The following is a 19,068-nucleotide window of genomic DNA, read 5'->3' on the forward strand; positions in this document are numbered from 1 at the left end:
CCCACCTGGTCAATCTACTGTCACTATTTCAGTAGCATAGGAGGTTTGCGCTGAGATGACTTCTCCAGGTTTCAGGATCTTGTCCTGGGAGAAGACTGTTGGAACTGCCACCAAGACCCTCCACACATCCTCACTATTTGTATAAAGAATTGAATTTGTGGAGGTTCATAGTTTACTGTTAATGGAATAATCCTCTAGAGCTAAGTCAATTGTGGAGTGCAATTAAAAACTCTGGTTGCTAATGAGCACATTTGTGTGGCAGTTAATCTAATTAGTACTTAGATTAGCTGATCAACAGATTGTATTGTGTTCTGCAAGGAGGGAAAGTAAACCAGAGATGGAGTTAGTGACAGCTTTTAAGTACACCTTTAAGTCAGACTGATTGAATGGCTGAAAGGTGAGATGTCGTACTCGGAGCTTCCAATTACCTCTATAAGGCTTTGTAATGAGTAAAAAGGTCTGGATCCAGGGAAATAATCTTCAGAGTGGCCGGATGTGTTAAGGTTTCACTTTTTACGATGTTTTGTTCAGCAGGAAAGCTGAGAATCTCATAGTAAATCAGAGCAAACATACAATGCACCAAGAGACACAAATAACCTAGATGTAAAAATTACTTCAAGTGTCAAGTTTTATAGGAGAATGCTTCCTTGATACTTTTGACAGGCCACTGAAGGAACTTTTGTCACAGCAGTGGACTGGAGTGCTAAACCTTTTTGTGGCCTTGTTGGTCGACAGCTGGTGGTTCCTACTACATGATTTCACGTTCCCTTGGTCCTGAGTTTGGCGGCGCTGTCGGCATCTGCTTCTACCTGGGGACCACATTTGCCGGAGCCATGTACATCTTGGGCTGCATCGAGATCCTCCTGGTGAGGCACCTGGTTGCCAATACCAGCACTTGTGTTCCAGCTGTGCTCCTCAAGTTGTAGAGATGTGATTGGAATTTTTGTGTCTCCTAAACCATGAACAACTCATCTCACTGGGTCCATCATTATCCCTAATCTATGCAAGTGACCATAGTCCCCAAACATTAAATGGCCTAGACAGACCAAGTTAATCTACAGGACACTCTCACAACATGAACTGTTATGGTTTACTCTTGGTGCAGACCAGGGTGCCTTGAATCATCTTGACAGGTTGGGTCTACATAGCAGGTTTTACTCTTACCTTCATTGAATCAATTGATTTTCTTATGTAACCAATTATATAAAATACAGTTAACTACATAAAATATTGTAAAGAATGTACCCTAGTTAATGTGCCCTGTCATCACAGGGGATGTCTTGCTTAGGCTTCTTTGGTAAAATGTGACAAATACAAAGTATTTTTAGAAATATATGGATGCACTGGAACACTTTTACAAACTGCCATTATGTCTCGGGCAGATCTACATTGCCCCCCATGCAGCCATCTTCCGGCTGGAAGGCTTGGAGGGGCCAGAGGCGGAGGCAGCCCTGCTCAACAACATGCGTGTGTATGGGACCTGCGTGCTCACTTTCATGGCCATCGTGGTCTTTGTTGGCGTCAAGTACGTCAACAAGCTGGCTCTCGTCTTCCTCGCCTGTGTGATCCTCTCCATCCTGGCCGTCTATGCCGGCGTTATCAAGACTGCCTTCGAGCCGCCAGACTTTCCGTGAGTGATATTCCTCTACATTGTTGGAGTGGGTAGTGAAGTTGTGTCCGGGTGGGCTGAAAGCACGATGGACACATTTCATTACATCTGGTCAGTGAACAGATTAAAATCGTTGACAGGCCAAGACCAATAGGCTCTTGGTTGTGTTCTCAAGACTGATAGAATATTGTACAACTAAAGTCCTTAATCTACACATTTTTAGTAAACTATCAGAGTATTAAAAAGCTTTTGCCAAAAAACTGAAAGGCGCAATGCTATGGAACTGATCCCTGACAAAGTGGCTTCCCGCGATTGTTCCTCCTACAGAATCTGTATCCTAGGGAATCGCACCCTGGTGTGGAAGGGCTTTGACGTGTGCGCCAAGATGATCGAGCAGGAAAATGGCACTGTTACCACCAAGCTGTGGAAGCTGTTCTGTGACTCCGAGTTCCTCAACGCCACCTGTGATGAGTACTTTGCCAACAACAATGTGTCGGAGGTTCAGGGTATCCCAGGCATCACCAGTGGCATTCTGGCAGGTGAGGACACCCCACCCTACCCCACCACAAACCCATATCCCCATTACCTCACATCCAGCATCTCCGGTTCAGATGTACCTTTATGTTTCTTTGCGCTTTGGCTCATTGGCAGATGCAATCATTTATTATAATTTAGATTTATAATCATTTATTGGAATTTTTTGCTTGTGATGTAACCAGACATGTAGCTTTCTGCTGCAATGCCATTTTACATTTTACCTCCATTCTCATTCACTGAGATCTCTGCTTGCTGTTCCACATTTCTGTGCCTTTTTTAATCTTCACCCTGCTATGCTCTTCTTGTTCTCCCTCAGAGAACCTGTTTGGGAACTACTACCAAAAGGGCGTGGCGATCGAGAAGCGTGGCATTCCCTCTGTGATGGACCCTGATGCCCCCCTGTCAAGTCTCAATCGATATGTTCTGGCAGACATCACCAGCTACTTCACCCTGCTGGTGGGCATCTACTTCCCATCAGTCACAGGTGAGTTCACCTTCCCATCACATTCCCTAAAGGCACCTGCCAAAACCTGAAGTGTTGCAGATACAGTAGAACGTCACTGCATATGATCTTTTTTTGTTTCTTTTTCTTTTTCTTTTTTTTCAGATAAGATAGATCAGCAAAAACTTCTCTGGCCAAATACAGTTGCACATACAGACTGACATGGTGGTGCTCATTCAGTTACATCTAATAGAAAAGACCAGCAGACATTAAAAACATAGCACAACATCAAAGTAATAAAATCAAAACTGGAAGTAATAGATGAGAAAGTAACAAATCCTGAAGAAAATACAATAAACAATGTAGAAGAAGTGAAATTATGTACATGGATGTGTATGAGCATATTTAAATTGTATGATGACAATAGAAATGGGTGACACTTGAATAAATATATTAATTCAGTAGATATAGTGCTATATAACCAGTGCAAAGTCTTTGCTGTATTCTGTTATTTTAGGAACTGGACCACCGAACAGAATGTTAATATCCATTCATAAGCGGTATGGATTATAATGTGCATGTGAGAGATTAATAATGGACACTGTTTGAGGGAGAAAAAACTGTTTTAGTGCCTTTCTATGGAAGGGTGGCTAGAGCAAAGATTCAATGAGCAAAAAGACATAAATAGAACTGTACTTGATTTAATGCAGAAACGCTTGTGTATGTGTGACAAATACATTTACAAATATGTCTACGCACTTTTGAGCAGCCCCAACGATGAGCATTACTTAAGCATACAAGGTCCAGTTCAGCTTTCACTCTGATACCAGGCTTTTTCCAAACATTCGCTCTGAATTCGGCAACAGCAGAGCAAAACGGAACTAGCGAACTTCTGAGACCTTTTCAAAGATGCAGAATATTCCAGCTCTAAAGTCAAGCCTTGCGGTTCTATTTCTCCTTTCTTCACAATGTTGTTCGAAGCAAACGTAAAAATGCTATTACACATGGGCCTGATATTGCAGCCAAGCTATGAATTTTTCCAAATACGTTTTAGTTTATTTAACTGAATTTTCTTCAGTAGTCTGTTTTGTCAAATTTTGTGCCTGTAGCAGAGCAAATATGGCCTGTGTTTACCTGCACAGGTGATAGGTGGAAACAGAGTACAAGTGTGTTACTGATTTAGTTCAATTCACTTCTGCAGTGTTTACAGCTCGTATCTAAAATTCTTAAGTGTTATCGATCGGTATCGAGATTAGGAACATTACACATGTTTCTGGAGCGACTGTTGACTGATTTATTACAGCTACATTTCAGATTTTTACAGATCCTAACCTTCATATAAATTGTGCATTATCTGTATTATCAAGCAGATATGATTCTGGAGTTACAAACAAACAAGTTATAAACAGAGCTCCATTCTCAGTTGTGTTTGTAAGTTGAGGGCCCAGTCACAGTGCAGATGAAAAAGCATCTAACATGAATATGCCAAAGATAATTTTCTAATAAATCTCCCAGTAAGGAAATTGGAAATAAGAGACACATTGTGTTGCATTTACTATTTTTGAACAAATCTCTGTTGCAGTTGGCAAATAACTGCTTGTGGAAGTTCAGTACAGTACAACATCTGCCCAGCACTGAGTATTCAGTTATAATACCTAAATTTTGAACATAGCAAAACCATGATAAAGGAAAATAAACAACGCTGTGACAAGAGAAACTTGATGAACTCGAGCGGATTGTACTGTATTTATTTTAAGCTTTGTAATCAAACATTTTACTGTTTCTGAGTAATGCCAAGTACGTTGACAATGCCCAGAACAATCAGAAGAGCTCTGTGAACATCTTCGAAAATGGCTGCATTGCGCAAACAGCTCCAGTAACATTCAATTAGCGGAACTGCTCTTTTCGTTTCGAAAGGCAAACGGCACTCATCCTACCGTGTTCAATTTAACAAAATTATAAAAGGAATTTACCCTCCACGCTAAAACCCAATACATGCTACAGTGCTGAAAATAGCTTTCTGTTGCAGTTTCTGCAAGTTTCTGAAGAGCAGAGTTCCTTTTCTGACCAATCATGTTGCACCCTCAGCATTCCAGTATTTCAAAAATTTATTTTGCCAGTGGGGGGCATGGTGGCGCAACGGGTTTCGCCAGGTCCTGCCCTCTGGTTGGTCCGGGGTTCGAGTCCCACTTGGGGTGTCTTGCGACGGACTGGTGTCCCGTCCTGGGTGTGTCCCCTCCCCCTCCAGCCTTGCACCCTGTGTTGCTGGGTTAGGCTCCGGTTCGCCACGACTCCACTCGGGACAAGCAGTTTGTCAATGTGTGTGTGTATTTTGCCAGTCAAATAACTTTTCTTTTTCAGGTTCTAATTATAATTACAATTATAAATATTGATTATATGGAGTTGTAATATATACACATATAAGAACACCTGTGAATATAGATACTCCCACTACCAGCATTTAGCAAGCATGAGAAGTTATTTGGACAAAGCGCCTAAGAACTGATTTCGTGTGTGTGTGTGTGTGTGTGTGTGTGTGTGTGTGTGTGTGTGTGTTACAGGAATCATGGCTGGCTCCAACCGCTCAGGAGACCTGCGGGATGCACAGAAGTCCATCCCCATTGGCACCATCATGGCCATCACCACCACCTCATTAGTCTGTATCCTTTCTCCTTTCTATGCTCCACCACTGGTGAAGGTGGAGCCACTGTCTACTCTGTCTTCGGTCAAGATCCACCTTCTGCTCAGAACTTTACGGAACAGGACAAACTAAATTCTATGCAAGTATCAGAGGGGTCCATGAAACCAGGGAGGTGTGCTAATTCCAGCATGGTACAGTACCATCACTAAGGGAGGAAGCTAGCTACACTCTCCACGTTCATGTTTACTGAACTGATACTTCTTTCCAACTTGCAACGATTTACCTGTTTGTACAGCTGGTAAATTACGCCGATACAATATTTACTGTGTCAATTCAGGGTAAGTATCTTGAGCAAGGGCGCTACAGCAGGAGGTGGAACCAAAACCTGAGCTATTTGAGTCCAAGCATGGTAAGTCAAACCAGTAAGTGGCAAAACCAACTGTACAAACATCATGCCAGGATGAAGTTAAGCTAGTACCCAGAATGCATCTTTCAGGTGCCAGTTGCTTCCTGCCTGTTAGCCTTGACAGTGCTTTTAAGATATGTCAAGTGTGGTGCTGTTTGGTGCCTGCATTGAGGGAGTGGTGCTCAGAGACAAGTAAGTCAAGCGTAATTGATGCTGTCTTCCAGCTGTTCTCTCTACGGGGGGTTTTGCATATTTTTCCAAAGCCCTTCGAGAGGGTTGAATGTTCAGCTATTCATGAGGCCATATTCAACAGAATTTCCACCTTTTTCATAATCGGGATTATTGTACTTATTCTGTGAGGATGCTTTGAGTGGTAATTGAGAGAACTGTGCCCGCTGCACTATCAGATATCTGTGTGACAATCCTCTCCACAATGAAAGTGCCGGAAATGTTGCATTGCTGAGCTGGGACAAGATGAAGAAAAGGGAGATCTTCCTCTACGGGACTCATACCCACGCTCTTTTCCCCAGGTTTGGAGAAGCCGTCAACGGCAATCTAGTGATCGGCACTCTAGCCTGGCCTTCACCATGGGTGATTGTGATTGGCTCTTTCTTCTCCACCTGTGGGGCGGGGCTTCAGAGCTTGACTGGAGCGCCGCGCCTCCTGCAGGCCATCGCTCGTGACGGCATCGTGCCTTTCCTCAGGGTCAGTGAACAGACGAGTTCAGATGGGGCCCTTCCCCACTGGGGCTGCCATGACTTCCGTCCAGGAGGGTTTTAGATGTTGCCACGGAAACCTGCTAGGATGCCGTTAGCACCGACTGATCACCTCTGTGTTCACATCATCGATCACAAACCCACACATGCAGACACATACACCAAGACAGTCTTTCTCCATTGCGAGAATCAAAAATAATGATCCAGGCTGCACATGCTGCCCATCACCAGTATGTGATTGACAGACCTGTTTCAAAGGTGCGAAGTAACCGGGCTTGAGATACGGAGAATATGGTGGCAGCAGCGGCTCGCTTCCTGACCTTCTCGTCCGGTATGTAGGTGTTTGGCCATGGCAAGGCGAACGGTGAGCCCACCTGGGCCCTGCTGCTCACCGCCTGTATCTGTGAGAGTGGGATCCTCATTGCCTCCCTGGACTCTGTGGCCCCCATCCTCTCCATGTGAGTGTCTCGGCTTTCTCTCCCACAGAAACACGTCACTGCGGGATTCCTGCCAGACCACATCATTCAATGTCGCATCCTACTGTTAAGGAATGTGCTATCGCATATATGTTTCATAATGGTGTATATAATTATTGTCTCAGGTCAAGTATTCACAATAATTACCATTTGACCAGATCTTTAATATTGCAGATATATACATGTTTTTACTTCATCTTTTACATATAGCATGGGTGTCGAGAGTATCCCCCTAAAGTGCTACTCATATGAATAACACGTGAATTTCATTGTCTTCTTAAAAGTAGAAAAACATACTTAACATTCTGTTAGGACATATTGATTTCTATTATAAAGGTAAATAATCTGCGCGATTAAACAATTTAAATTGAATGTGCATGTGTTTGTGAGCTTGTCAAATATACCTGACAGTGCGAGATCACCCACAGCTTTGTAAGCAATACACCCACTATGCAGTATACGTACAGTATATATACACACGTATGTACTGTCACAGCAGCTAAATGCACCAACTACACCTCATTCCCTTGAGGATTTCTTCTCTCGAACCACACATCACAGAACAGCGTTAGTGTTTTTTATGAGCCTCTAAGGACCCCTAAGTGTGCGTGTGTTTTTGTGTGTCTTCCCACAGGTTCTTCTTGATGTGCTACATGTTCGTCAACCTGGCCTGTGCTGTGCAAACTCTCCTGCGAACACCCAACTGGAGACCCCGCTTCAAGTTCTACCACTGGTGAGTCTACAAAGTGACCATAACTAAATAAGAAATAAGTATTTTTTATTACAAATTAAATAGTCAAGATTGTTAATACTTCCAATATTATCATTTTAAAATCTGCACCAGTGTATGCAATAAAATTTGGTTTATATTCAACCTGAATTTATTTATAGTTTCCTGCCATTTCCAATAGTCGGTCATCATCTTTGTCTCATGTTTAAGCTGCTCCGATAGCCAAAATATTTTTAAAAAGAGCTGTAATTCAAGTAGTAACTGTTTCTGCTTTAAAATAGTGAGGGTGAGGAAATACAAAGCTGTGACAGAATGCCTATGGAGAGGAGACAGGTGTCTGAGGATGCTGATGTGGTTCAGCGTTGGAAATTTGACAAAGGGTCAGCAAAGGATATATGAAGAATGAATATCAAATACGATGGATGGACCGCGACGAGCAGCAGGCTCTATTTTAGGTGTGCATCTAAAAGCCTTTCACCCTGCAGGGCGCTGTCTTTCCTGGGCATGAGCTTGTGTCTGTCACTTATGTTCATCTGCTCCTGGTACTATGCCATCGTCGCCATGGTGATCGCTAGCTGCATCTACAAGTACATCGAGTTCCGCGGGTAAGTGAACTGCGAGAACGGAGAGCATATTTTTGTAAATGGAATAAGCCCTTAGAACGGAAGTTATTACTACCGTTGTTATTTCATTATTGTTTGTTTATTGATTCTTGACACCAGTGGTAAATGTGATATTTGTTTACTCCAGTGGGATTCCAGTGTCTCACTATACTATGCTGTTGCTCTGTCATTACATTGTTATATGTACACTCTATCTATCTATCTATCTATCTATCTATCTATCTATCTATCTATCTATCTATCTATCTATATTATTATTGCTGACAGGGCAGAGAAGGAGTGGGGAGATGGAATCAGGGGTCTGTCGCTCAGCGCTGCTCGATTTGCTCTCATGAGACTAGAGGAGGGGCCTCCTCACACCAAGAACTGGAGGTGAGAGCACCACCCACAGGTGCCCACTTTTCATTCCGAGATCTATTAGCTTGTCTAGGTCTTCAGAGTTGCAGCAAAGTGCCTTTAAGCCCTGAATCTGGTGCTGGTTTTTGGAGAGCAGCACACTCTTGAGATCTTATAATTGTGTTGTTGCCAATAGTCTAGAGAAAACAAGAATTGTTGTATAAAGAACTGAATAGCCCTAAATAACATAGGATTGTTTTTCTCCTGAGTCCTTTCCTTCATCCTGCTCATTCTCACACCTCTAGGCCACAGCTGCTGGTGCTGGTGAGCGTGGATGCGGAGCAGAACGTGGAGCAACCCCGAATGCTCTCCTTGACCTGCCAGCTGAAGGCAGGTAAAGGTCTGACCATCGTAGGAACTGCACTGGAGGGCACTTTCCTGGACAACCATCCCCAAGCGCAGCGGGCAGAGCAGGTCAGCCCAGAAATGTCCTGTACACGACTCCGACGTAGCCGTTTAATGGTTATAGTCCACTTTGGTCCAGCTCTTTGGTTCTTCACTCAGTGTCTCTGGTTATTTCCCTCTATTTGCATGCCCCATTCAGTCCCTGAGAAAGATGATGGAGACAGAGAAGGTGAAGGGCTTTTGCCAGGTGGTCATCTCGTCCAATCTGCGAGATGCCACGTCCCATCTTATCCAGGCTGGAGGCCTAGGTGGCTTGCAGCACAACACTGTGTTGGTCAGCTGGCCACGCAACTGGAAGCAGGCTGAGGACCACCAAACCTGGAGGAACTTCATTGGTGAGTGAACATTGGAGTAACAAGGTTTTGAGCAACAATTGGAGGCTTACCCCAGGAAATGAGAGTGATGACTTAGGTTGAGCACTCCATCACTGACCACTTGGCAGAGCTGGTGAGAGAGACCACAGCAGCCCACCTGGCTCTCCTGGTACCCAAGAACATCACGGCATTCCCGTCCAATGGGGAGCGCTTCACCGAGGGAAGCATCGACGTTTGGTGGATCGTGCACGATGGTGGGATGCTCATGCTGTTGCCGTTCCTCCTGCGTCAGCACAAGGTAGCCTTGAGGACCATCACCCTTCTGCATGAACCTCTGAATAAACCAAACTGATGTCAAAGAGTTTCCCAGTTTATTTCTGGGAAAATGTGCTGGTGTGTGTGTGTGTGTGTGTGTCTGTGTGTGATGCTGCAATGACTGCAATGTTCTCTGGGCATGTGTCATTTTGGGGTGAAAAGAAATTAAATGAACTGCATTTCACTCTCTCCTTACTTTATAGTGAGTCTTGGAAAATGGTTGTGTTGCCCTAAGTATCTGAGAAACATGGAGCAACATTTTCCACATACATTTTCCCGCAATGAAAAGAAGTAGCAGGAAGAGCCTCATCGCTGGTCACCAGTACTTGTGGAGGAATCAGTCTCCAAAATCCTGTACCTGATGCTTCTCTTCGGACAGGTGTGGAGAAAGTGCAAGATGCGTATCTTCACCGTGGCCCAGATGGACGACAACAGCATCCAGATGAAGAAGGACCTCACCACCTTCCTGTATCACTTGCGTATCGATGCCGAGGTGGAAGTGGTGGAGATGGTGAGAAGATGTTAACACTTGCCTCTCTATCTTGTTGCCATTTCAGAAATGCTAATAAATAACACCTTCAGCCTATCATGCTGGACACCTGATAGAGTAGACACAGGTTGTGGACAGAGACTTTTGAGGTGAAAGTCTCTGTGGTAGTACTCCTAAACCAGGTATGTTACCTAAACTGCCCAAGTGAAACATCTGAGTGATTAAAGCCATAAAATATAAGGTATTCTTGCCAGAGTATCTTTACTGTACCCGTGGAAGGTACGTGAAGGGTATTCAAGGTACCTTGATCTAGGGTGCTACCCCAATAATGGGATTTGAATCCAAGACCTTTAGGTTTGAAGGCAGTAGCTGCAACCACTACACCGCCCACTGGTCTCCTATACTGATGCTCTCTCTTCCCAGCACGACAGCGATATCTCAGCCTACACCTATGAGAAGACCCTCGTGATGGAGCAAAGGTCACAGATCCTGAAGCAGATCAACCTCACCAAGAACGAGCGCGAACGAGAGGTAAGCAAAAGTCTGGTTTCCAGGAGCACGTGGCTTTGGTTCTAGTCCCTCCATTCTCAAACCTCCCAATCCTTTCCAGATCCAGAGCATCACCGACTCATCCCGCGGGTCCATCCGCCGTAAAAACCCTGCCGCTGTCACCACACAGCTTAGCGTGTCTGAGGAGCAGCCCGGGTCCAGCGAGCCAGAAAAGCCTGAGGAGGAGGTAAAACATTACATTTACATTTATTCATTTAGCTGATGCTTTTCTCCAAAGCGACTTACAATGTTAAGACATGGGAGAACATGAAGGGACACCTCCGTGTGTCCCAGCATCACGCATTCCACAGACTCTCTCCTGCAGTCGCTCTGCTGGAACTTCTTCTTTCTGCTCATACATTTCTCCATCTCCACTCAGTTAAAATCTGTTCATCAGTTCAGCTCCTCCACAGCTACATGTTCCTATATCAGATTCCTTTGTTTTATTAATTATCAGTTATTTAGTTGATGTTTATTTCTTCAGTTGATGTTGAGTGCTGTATTTGTCAAAAAATGACACACAAGACAAATGAGGGTTGATCGAAAAGAGGAAGTGGAGGAGTCAAGGTCAATGCTTTGTGCCTGTACACCAGTAGGAAGAACCTGTTTCTGTTTGGTGCTTCAATTGTCTTGTTCCATAATTGAGATCCTATTTTGCACTGATGGTGACTAGTGATGTTCCTTCAACTGTGACAATGATGTGACAATGAGCCAGGCAACAGCGCAAAGTTTGTATCACAAGAAGAAGTGATCAGACCTTCGATGCGGGAGGCAAAGCACTGCTGTTAATGGGTTAGAGATGGGGTTATGTTCAGGGTTAGGGATAGGGTTTCAGTTTGGGTCAGGTTTAAGGATAGGGATAAAAATATGGTTAGGTTTAGAGTTAGGGAATAGGTTAAAAAAAAAAAAAAAAAAAAGCTATAGCCACTGTCTTGAAGGCGAGGTGAAAAAATCCATTGCTGTGCACCTTTCAGAAGTTTTTGTGGTGCTGCAAGAAGCATTCAGAGTTTCTAGAAAGGTCTTCTGAAAAGTATAAGGTGCCATTGTTGAAGAACCTCCAGGTATGGATTAACAGGTTTAGACTCAATTTTTCAATGAACCCTTAGACATGTCAAGGTTAACATGAGCAGAACTTGGACAGAAATGGAATTCAGCCACAACTAACACGCAGGTCTTAATTGTTTTTTTTTTTTTTTTTTTGTCTGTGTTTCACTCTCTCTCTCATGCATTAATATGGCATTTTTGCATCAGTTTCCATGACGCAGAATTAATATTTTCAGTTGGGCTGCAGTGAAGCTCAGGGCATCCAGTTCCTCTTCCTCCTCGATGGTGTTCGGTGCAATTTCTGTGGTCACAGCAGAAGACAAGTAGCCCATCTAATATTGCTCTTTCTCTCCCCCTTGGCCCCTCGTGGTATGGCGTGCCCCTCTCTCTCAGTGTGTCGATGCCTCCTGCCCCCAACAGGTGCAGCTTATCCATGAGAATGCCACACCAACCCCAACCAGCCCCCAGTCACCCGCTGAGAGTGCAGAGACCCCTGGTGACAAGGTGCACATGACCTGGACAGACAAGTTTGACGGAGACCAGGCAAAAGCCCCCAGTGCACCCAGTCCTGAAGGCATCAAGGACATCTTCAACATGAAGCCGTAAGTCACTTTCCCATAAAATGGTGTGACCTGCTATGACCAGTCAGTCAATCAAGTCACTCAGGAGAAGCTGAAATTACTAAAAATGCCTCAGAGAGGTGTCTTTTCAGAAATGTTTGTGTCCACTCCTAATTTGTCTTTTTTGGTTTTATTTGGCGGAATGTGTCGTAGACTAAGATATCTCTGGTACTGTTTGCTGAAGTCCCGAGCATCGTCTTACCTTTTTCTTACACCTACTCTGGATTACTGGGTGTCCTTCTCCCATGAATGCATTTGGTCTAGTATTTCAAGTTTGATACCAACATTCATTTTTTCATTGGAATTACCAAAAAAATTCCTGACAATATTTTAAATGTCCAGTATCATTACTATCGTCTCCATCTCCTGAATGAGAAATGACATCACTTCCTTCAGTCATGGGTCCATAGTTCATTTCATAACGTGTGGCAATCGAATTTCTTGCAAAGGAAGAAATCCCAACAGCAGACATTCACACGACTTCAATGCACCTTTGACATGGGTGAAATTCTTTAAAGACAGGAACACAGAAATCGGCGCTTTTCCCTTCGGTGGTCACCTAGTAACTGTGAATGGAAAAATTGAGTTTCTCAGAGAATCGACGAATGACGGAGAAATGGCAGATGGGATTTCATTTCTGTTCTTAGGTGTCAGAAGGTATATAATAATGAGTTGTAATCTAACACATTTTGTCTGACATTGACAACTGACTTTTGGTATGACCTTCATTGATAACTGACCTTTCTTAGCTAACCACCTGAAGTAGACATGGTTCAAACTGTTAAACGCCTGGTTTAATTGCTATGCTATGGGAGCAGCTGAACACTTTTTAAAAAAAAAAAAAAAAAAAAGGTCTGGTTGTTCTGTACTGGATTCTAATCCATCACTTATTGACCAGTTATAAGCCATGATGTTGTATGGTGGGCCTCAGTGTCAACTGGATGCCTTGACTGACAGCTGTCGGTCTTAAGAGGGTTGAGGCATAGACTCATCACCACCCAGGAATGGAGCATACACTGTGAAATCAATGCATTTATTCAATTAATTAATTAATTAATACATATGCAGGTTGAAAGAGATGCAGTGTGTCCCAAGAGTCATAGTGTGAGCTGACTTTTATTGGTGTGTCGTCATTTTAGCTTACTGATTGCTGAAAATGCAGGACTAAATGCCTGCAATAAGCAGACATCAGGGAATTTACAATGCGTTTGTTTCCATGTTCAATGCTTGTTTAATATGAAGCGAAAATGCGCCCAGCACTATGTGAATATGGTGTGAAAAACTGGAGACATGCATACAAAGAAACTATTTCTGTAGACTGGAGAACAGAGCTCATACTTGCAATATCACAGTTGGAAAGTTTTTTTTGTTTACAAATGTTGTGAGTTGTAAGAAATTTGCATGGCATTTAAATGGGTCTATGAATCAAGCGTTCCACATAACCAGATATGACCTGAAAGAAAGAAGAAATATATCAAACCCCTTTTTTGGCAAATGAGCATTAAATGCATTAATGTCCATTTATGTGGACCAAATACATTGACAATAATATAAAAGAGATTAACATTTTTCAGTTTTTCTTTTACTGCACTTCTTTTACTTTGCTATTTTCTAACATGTCTATATGTGATGGAATGAAAGCGATGTGTTTATGCGTTAGCTGACAGATGACCACAATGGGCACCTAAACAGAAAAAGAGTGTGGGGTTTAACTTAATTCACCTTGTTTCCACAGTGTTTACAGCCTGTGTGTGGGGTTTGTGAGGGTTGGTGATCAACAATATTTTTTTAAGATTAATGGGGCAGCAGTCAAAATTGAATAAGAACTTGGGAAGACAACACATTGTTTCAGCCATTTAAAATTTGTTCTAATTTTAATGCAGCTGAAAGATATGTATTAACATATTAAGTCTTACATCCTATTTACACTTATTATACCTATGTAAGAAAATAAAAATGAACATGATACAGTAACAGGGGGTGCGGTGGCGCAGTGGATTGGACCACGTCCTGCTTTCCTGTAGGTCTGGGGTTCGAGTCCTGCATGGGGTGCCTTGCAATAGCGCCTTATGCCCTGTGTTGCCGAGTTAGGCTCCGGCTCCCCCCGACCCCATATGGGACAAGCAGTTTCAGATGATTGTGTGTGTGTGTGTGTGTGTGTGTGTGTGTGATGACACAGTAACAAATCAATGTTTCTGTATTTTTAATCTTTTATTGATTATTACTTAGTGAAAAAAGTGACACTGAAGTCACAACCAAAAGAGAAGTACAGTACCAACTGTGTTCAGAAGCTGAGGAGCCGAGGCAAAAACTGCAATTTGAAAGATGCCCCATATTTGTGCATCACGGAGCCACAATTATATTTTTATGCCTAGATAAAATATATATGTTGACTGTGTTGTTTTTCTCTCTCTGTCACGCTACAGGGAATGGGAGAATCTGTGAGTACAAATTTGAGTGCATTTTCAAAAAACCAACAGCTTATAGGTCTTAAGGAGCTTACAGAATGGGTATTTCAGGATCCACTTAGGATGCATGTAGGGTCCATCTGAAACCGTAATGTATGGATCAGACTGTAAGAATGGTTCTCGAGCATTATTGTCACGCATGGATGCAATTAACAAATGGTGTCACACCGTTAGATTCAGCTTCGGATCTGTTTACCTTTGGCTCCATCAGAAACCAGTCTAATGTGAGACGCATGCACACTGCACTGAAATTGAACGGCGTCATCGCAAAGAAGTCCCAGGAAGCCAAGCTAGTGCTTCTAAACATGCCGGGCCCACCCAAGAACCGGACTGGCGATGAGAACTGTATCCTTCCCCAGCACATTGAGACCACATGTTTTCTACACTTCATTAGTGACACTCATAAAATATTTATTTAATCAGTAGTGCTTGGTCATTTCTGAGGTTTTATTTCTGAGAATACGTCAGCGAGGTAATCCATTTCTGCTTTGTGTCCTTTCCCTAATTCATAACCTCAGACATGGAATTCCTTGAGGTCCTGACAGAGGGTCTCAATCGGGTCCTCCTTGTGCGTGGCGGAGGACGTGAGGTCATCACCATTTACTCCTGAAGGGCCAGCCCACCATTCCCTACCACCCCCCACCTACTCATTTCATTCCTACCTCTCCACAGACTGATCCATTTCTCCAGCATCGCTGTCCGAGAGACGCCCCTCGCATCCGAGCAATATCCCTACTGCCACACGCTCTCTTTAAACCATGTTTTGGCACCCACTCCGAAACTTACTTGTACCAGCACATTCCATTGCACTCTGACGCCCCAGACTTCCTATTCTCAGACGCCCAGAAGTCACTCACTGCACAGTGCCAACAGCAGCCAAGAGCGCAGATGCTGAACTATGTCTTTCACTCCTTGCATGTGGAAGAGGGATATGGCTTTAGCCAGTCCAGTTGCCCAACCACCAGCCATCACGTCATCGCTCCACAGGACACGTTCGACTCCAGTCGGCACTCTGCCAACCAGGTTGCTAAACATCTCAGCGAGCCAGCAGTGCGGTCCTCGTGACTGACTGCCTGCAGATGCCCCGCCTGGCTTCCCTCATCACGTTCAATCCTCATCCTTGTCTACTGTTCCTCACCTCTTAGTCCCATTCGTCAAGAATTGATTCAATGGAAGTCTGAGGATTGTCTTTGTTATTTTGGTTACCTGGTGGTCAGTTTTGGAAGTGGCATTCCAGAAGGATACCTCGGAAGCACTTAAGAGTTGTGGGTTTAGGATGGCTGAAGGACAGGAGAGAAATTTAGGGGAGTTCCTGCTCTTGGCTTCCTGGTACTCCCACAAAATTCCATCTAGGGAATGGGAATGCTGTATTTATTGATTGGCGGTGCATTACGAAACCGCACGGGCCACCCTGAACCCTCGGTTTCAAATTCTCTGATGAAAGGGGGTTGTAGCCATCGGTACAGATGGAGACACCAGGACAGCAACTATCATGCATGGCATCTGCTCCTCATGAGTGGCAGGGCCTCCAACAGGCAGCTCAACTTCTGGCCAAGGGGGTCCCAGAAAGATGCAATTTCTCCTACCCATGCTTCTGATGTGAGGATTAGATCTTTGAGAGGAGTGTGCTGATACGGGCTGGTTTAAAAGGTCTCCAGTCCCAGTGTGGCAAACAGTTACAAAATGACCATTTCCTGCTTTTCGCTCCTGAATGTTGTTTTTCGGGCTGCGGTCCAAGACGGGTTGGCTGCATCTTGCATTCAATAAATGCTACGTTGTAGCGTGACACTCTTCAGAGGCAGCTCTGTGAACCCCTACATGCCAGCCGATGCGGTGCCAAGACAGAATCTCAGACAGGGTTGTTTCGTTTAGCAGTGGGGCGACAATGTACCCAACCTCCCCCCCATGAATGCAAAAATCAAGAGCGAAAAGAAGCACTGTATCCAGGCGTAAACATTTTTCAGAGGTTTGCCCGACTGCAACCCCAATGAGGATTGTTGTAAATAATGTACAAAGCTCGGACGCGTAGCAGAATATGAGTGTGGTAATTTTTTTCGTGACTAACAAACAGCTTCAAGCAGAAGGGCCGCTCATTGCCTATCAATTGACGCTTCGAGGCAGTTTTCGCTCTTCTCACTGTTGCAAAGGTTACGGTATCCTCGACACGTCTGAATGGTCGTACACTGTGCACTGAGTGATTGATCCACTGTGCAACTGATTATATTTAACAAATTATGTGACACTTTTGCTTCTACCCTTTAGAAAAGATAATGGTGTTTATTCACAATATTTTTGCAATGTTTACAAAGATCAGCTACACAGAAGCTGTATAAAGCGCTATACAAAATTCTATATAGACCCAAAATTATAACTATTAAAGAATGGATATATCTATATAATTCACTTTATCTGATATATTTAAAAAGGAAAAAAATGTATTTTTATTCATTTATTCGCTGGAGTGTAACTACGATGTATTGCCAAATGCTGTTCTGCCTATTTAGCCAGATGAAAAAGAAAATATTATTTTATAATATTTAAAGTAATTTTGTTCAATAAGTTTTGATTATTTTGCTGGCGTCAAGTACCGAAGGATACGATCATTCCATTTGTATGAAAAGCATTGCGCAAAAACAAGTTCAGCACTTTCCTGTGTGTAAACCTGATTGATAATTATTTAATGCGTTTTCTTTTTCAGAATGGCACAAATAGGAGTTACTATTAAAAATCTAAATTCATTTAGATTTCCACGAATCCCTTTTTATGTATACGGGGGGCATGTAGTGCAATTGAAAAGGGGGTGTGCAATTGGTGGAGTTTGGACTCACAAATCCATTGTTTTATTTATTTTTATATGCAGATATTTTATATGAGTAGATTTCATATATATATGTATATCGGATTGATTTAATGTCAGTGAATAATCACAGGTATATAGTTTGAGAGGAACTGTTTTCGGTCATTTGTTGTAAAAATAAGAGGCATGAAGCCCATAACTAGAAACATTTCAGTGAATATTTTCTTTTGGGTTAAGCCAGGTTAATTAGTTTATAGAGCTAGCAAACAAAGGGGTGTTTCTGTTTCTTTGTGTAAATCTGTATGAGATGTTGCTTAAAATATAAATGTAGAGCTATTTAAAAAAGTTTTTTGTTGTGAATGCTGCTAGTGCATATAGACTATTTATATTGTATTTTAAGAGAATATAAATATATATAAAAAATATTGATGTATATTTTTTATATATATTATATAGACAAATATTTACATAAGAAAAAGAGGAATGACTACTCTCAGAGAATTACATATCGATGTCTGTGGTTATAACTTTTTAGAATCAGCCAGGTCTGATTTACAGGAGAATGAGACTTGGTGTTGTCAAAGTGAAGCTACTTTTGAGGAAAATTTAAATACTTCATACAGGCAATACAGTCGAGTTATCCCATGATGTCAGGGAGCAGTTGAAGCATCCCAAAAAAAGGAGAAGGGTTTTACAGTGTTTTACTTGTCGAGTATAACTGCTGAAGCATGCTGCATTGCCGCACATCTGGGTTCGTCGTTCGGGCTTCTCGTTCACTTCCGTAGGATGTATTACATTTCTGTCACCGCGGCAACCCAGAATGACGCCCAGTGAAGTCCTTTAAAGCACTGTTTGAGGTTCGCTGCAAGAACTGCTACACTGTGCATTTTACACCCTTTGTCCACTGTCACATCTTTGAGGGCCGTTGACAGGAAACCGGCGACGATGACCTCAATGCGTCTCAGCGCGTACCTTAATCGAGTCGGATATGCGGTATCAAATTAAACTTGGCTGACAGCCTGCAGCGATTGCACCGCTCATGCTGAGCTGTTCCGGGTAGTTCTAGCTAAAGCGAAAGGAAGTGTGGGATCAAGAAGGCTCGTGATCCAGTGTTGGCCTCTCTTCGGCCAGATCCGACCATCGCCGCATTCTTGACAAAGTGCTACCTTGGATTAAACGTTTTAACTGCCTGACGACTAGAGACTAGAGAGAACCAGAATGGGAGTACGAGTGATTTTGTCATGTGTTTTATAATTCCCGTTTGCATGGTATCTGTGACTGAGGCTGTTCCAGCTTTTTTTTTTTTTTTTTTTTTCCTTTCTCTTTGGTGTCACTTAGTTAAAGCCACATTTAAGCAAACCATCAATGTCACCACTGATCGGAGTGCGGAAGGTTGAGCAGGAGGTCTGTGGCCGAAAGTATCGCCGTGGGTCTGGACAGGGGTGTCGGGGAGGAGGAAGCCCTACGGACTGAGGCAGTACTGAAATTCA

At 43.2% G+C, this 19,068-nt stretch overlaps 1 protein-coding gene across 1 annotated transcript in view; it reads left to right on the plus strand.

Annotated features, from left to right (window-relative positions):
• Positions 1 to 17,137, plus strand: part of slc12a5a (solute carrier family 12 member 5a) — a 94,470-nt gene extending 77,333 nt beyond the window's left edge. The window contains exons 6-26 of the mRNA XM_018756104.2: positions 736 to 866; positions 1,383 to 1,630; positions 1,937 to 2,148; positions 2,463 to 2,630; positions 5,150 to 5,248; positions 5,770 to 5,827; positions 6,166 to 6,340; positions 6,691 to 6,809; positions 7,462 to 7,560; positions 8,043 to 8,162; positions 8,448 to 8,552; positions 8,822 to 8,990; positions 9,121 to 9,316; positions 9,424 to 9,593; positions 9,990 to 10,121; positions 10,524 to 10,631; positions 10,711 to 10,836; positions 12,114 to 12,295; positions 14,740 to 14,754; positions 14,993 to 15,126; positions 15,300 to 17,137. Coding sequence (XP_018611620.1) covers positions 736 to 866; positions 1,383 to 1,630; positions 1,937 to 2,148; positions 2,463 to 2,630; positions 5,150 to 5,248; positions 5,770 to 5,827; positions 6,166 to 6,340; positions 6,691 to 6,809; positions 7,462 to 7,560; positions 8,043 to 8,162; positions 8,448 to 8,552; positions 8,822 to 8,990; positions 9,121 to 9,316; positions 9,424 to 9,593; positions 9,990 to 10,121; positions 10,524 to 10,631; positions 10,711 to 10,836; positions 12,114 to 12,295; positions 14,740 to 14,754; positions 14,993 to 15,126; positions 15,300 to 15,391 — 2,858 coding nt within the window. The 3' untranslated portion in view covers positions 15,392 to 17,137. The remainder of the gene's footprint in view (positions 1 to 735; positions 867 to 1,382; positions 1,631 to 1,936; positions 2,149 to 2,462; positions 2,631 to 5,149; positions 5,249 to 5,769; positions 5,828 to 6,165; positions 6,341 to 6,690; positions 6,810 to 7,461; positions 7,561 to 8,042; positions 8,163 to 8,447; positions 8,553 to 8,821; positions 8,991 to 9,120; positions 9,317 to 9,423; positions 9,594 to 9,989; positions 10,122 to 10,523; positions 10,632 to 10,710; positions 10,837 to 12,113; positions 12,296 to 14,739; positions 14,755 to 14,992; positions 15,127 to 15,299) is intronic.
• The last annotated feature ends 1,931 nt before the right edge of the window (positions 17,138 to 19,068 follow it).

This window comes from Scleropages formosus, chromosome 24 (genome assembly GCF_900964775.1).
Source record: "Scleropages formosus chromosome 24, fSclFor1.1, whole genome shotgun sequence".
Taxonomy (NCBI): domain Eukaryota; kingdom Metazoa; phylum Chordata; class Actinopteri; order Osteoglossiformes; family Osteoglossidae; genus Scleropages; species Scleropages formosus.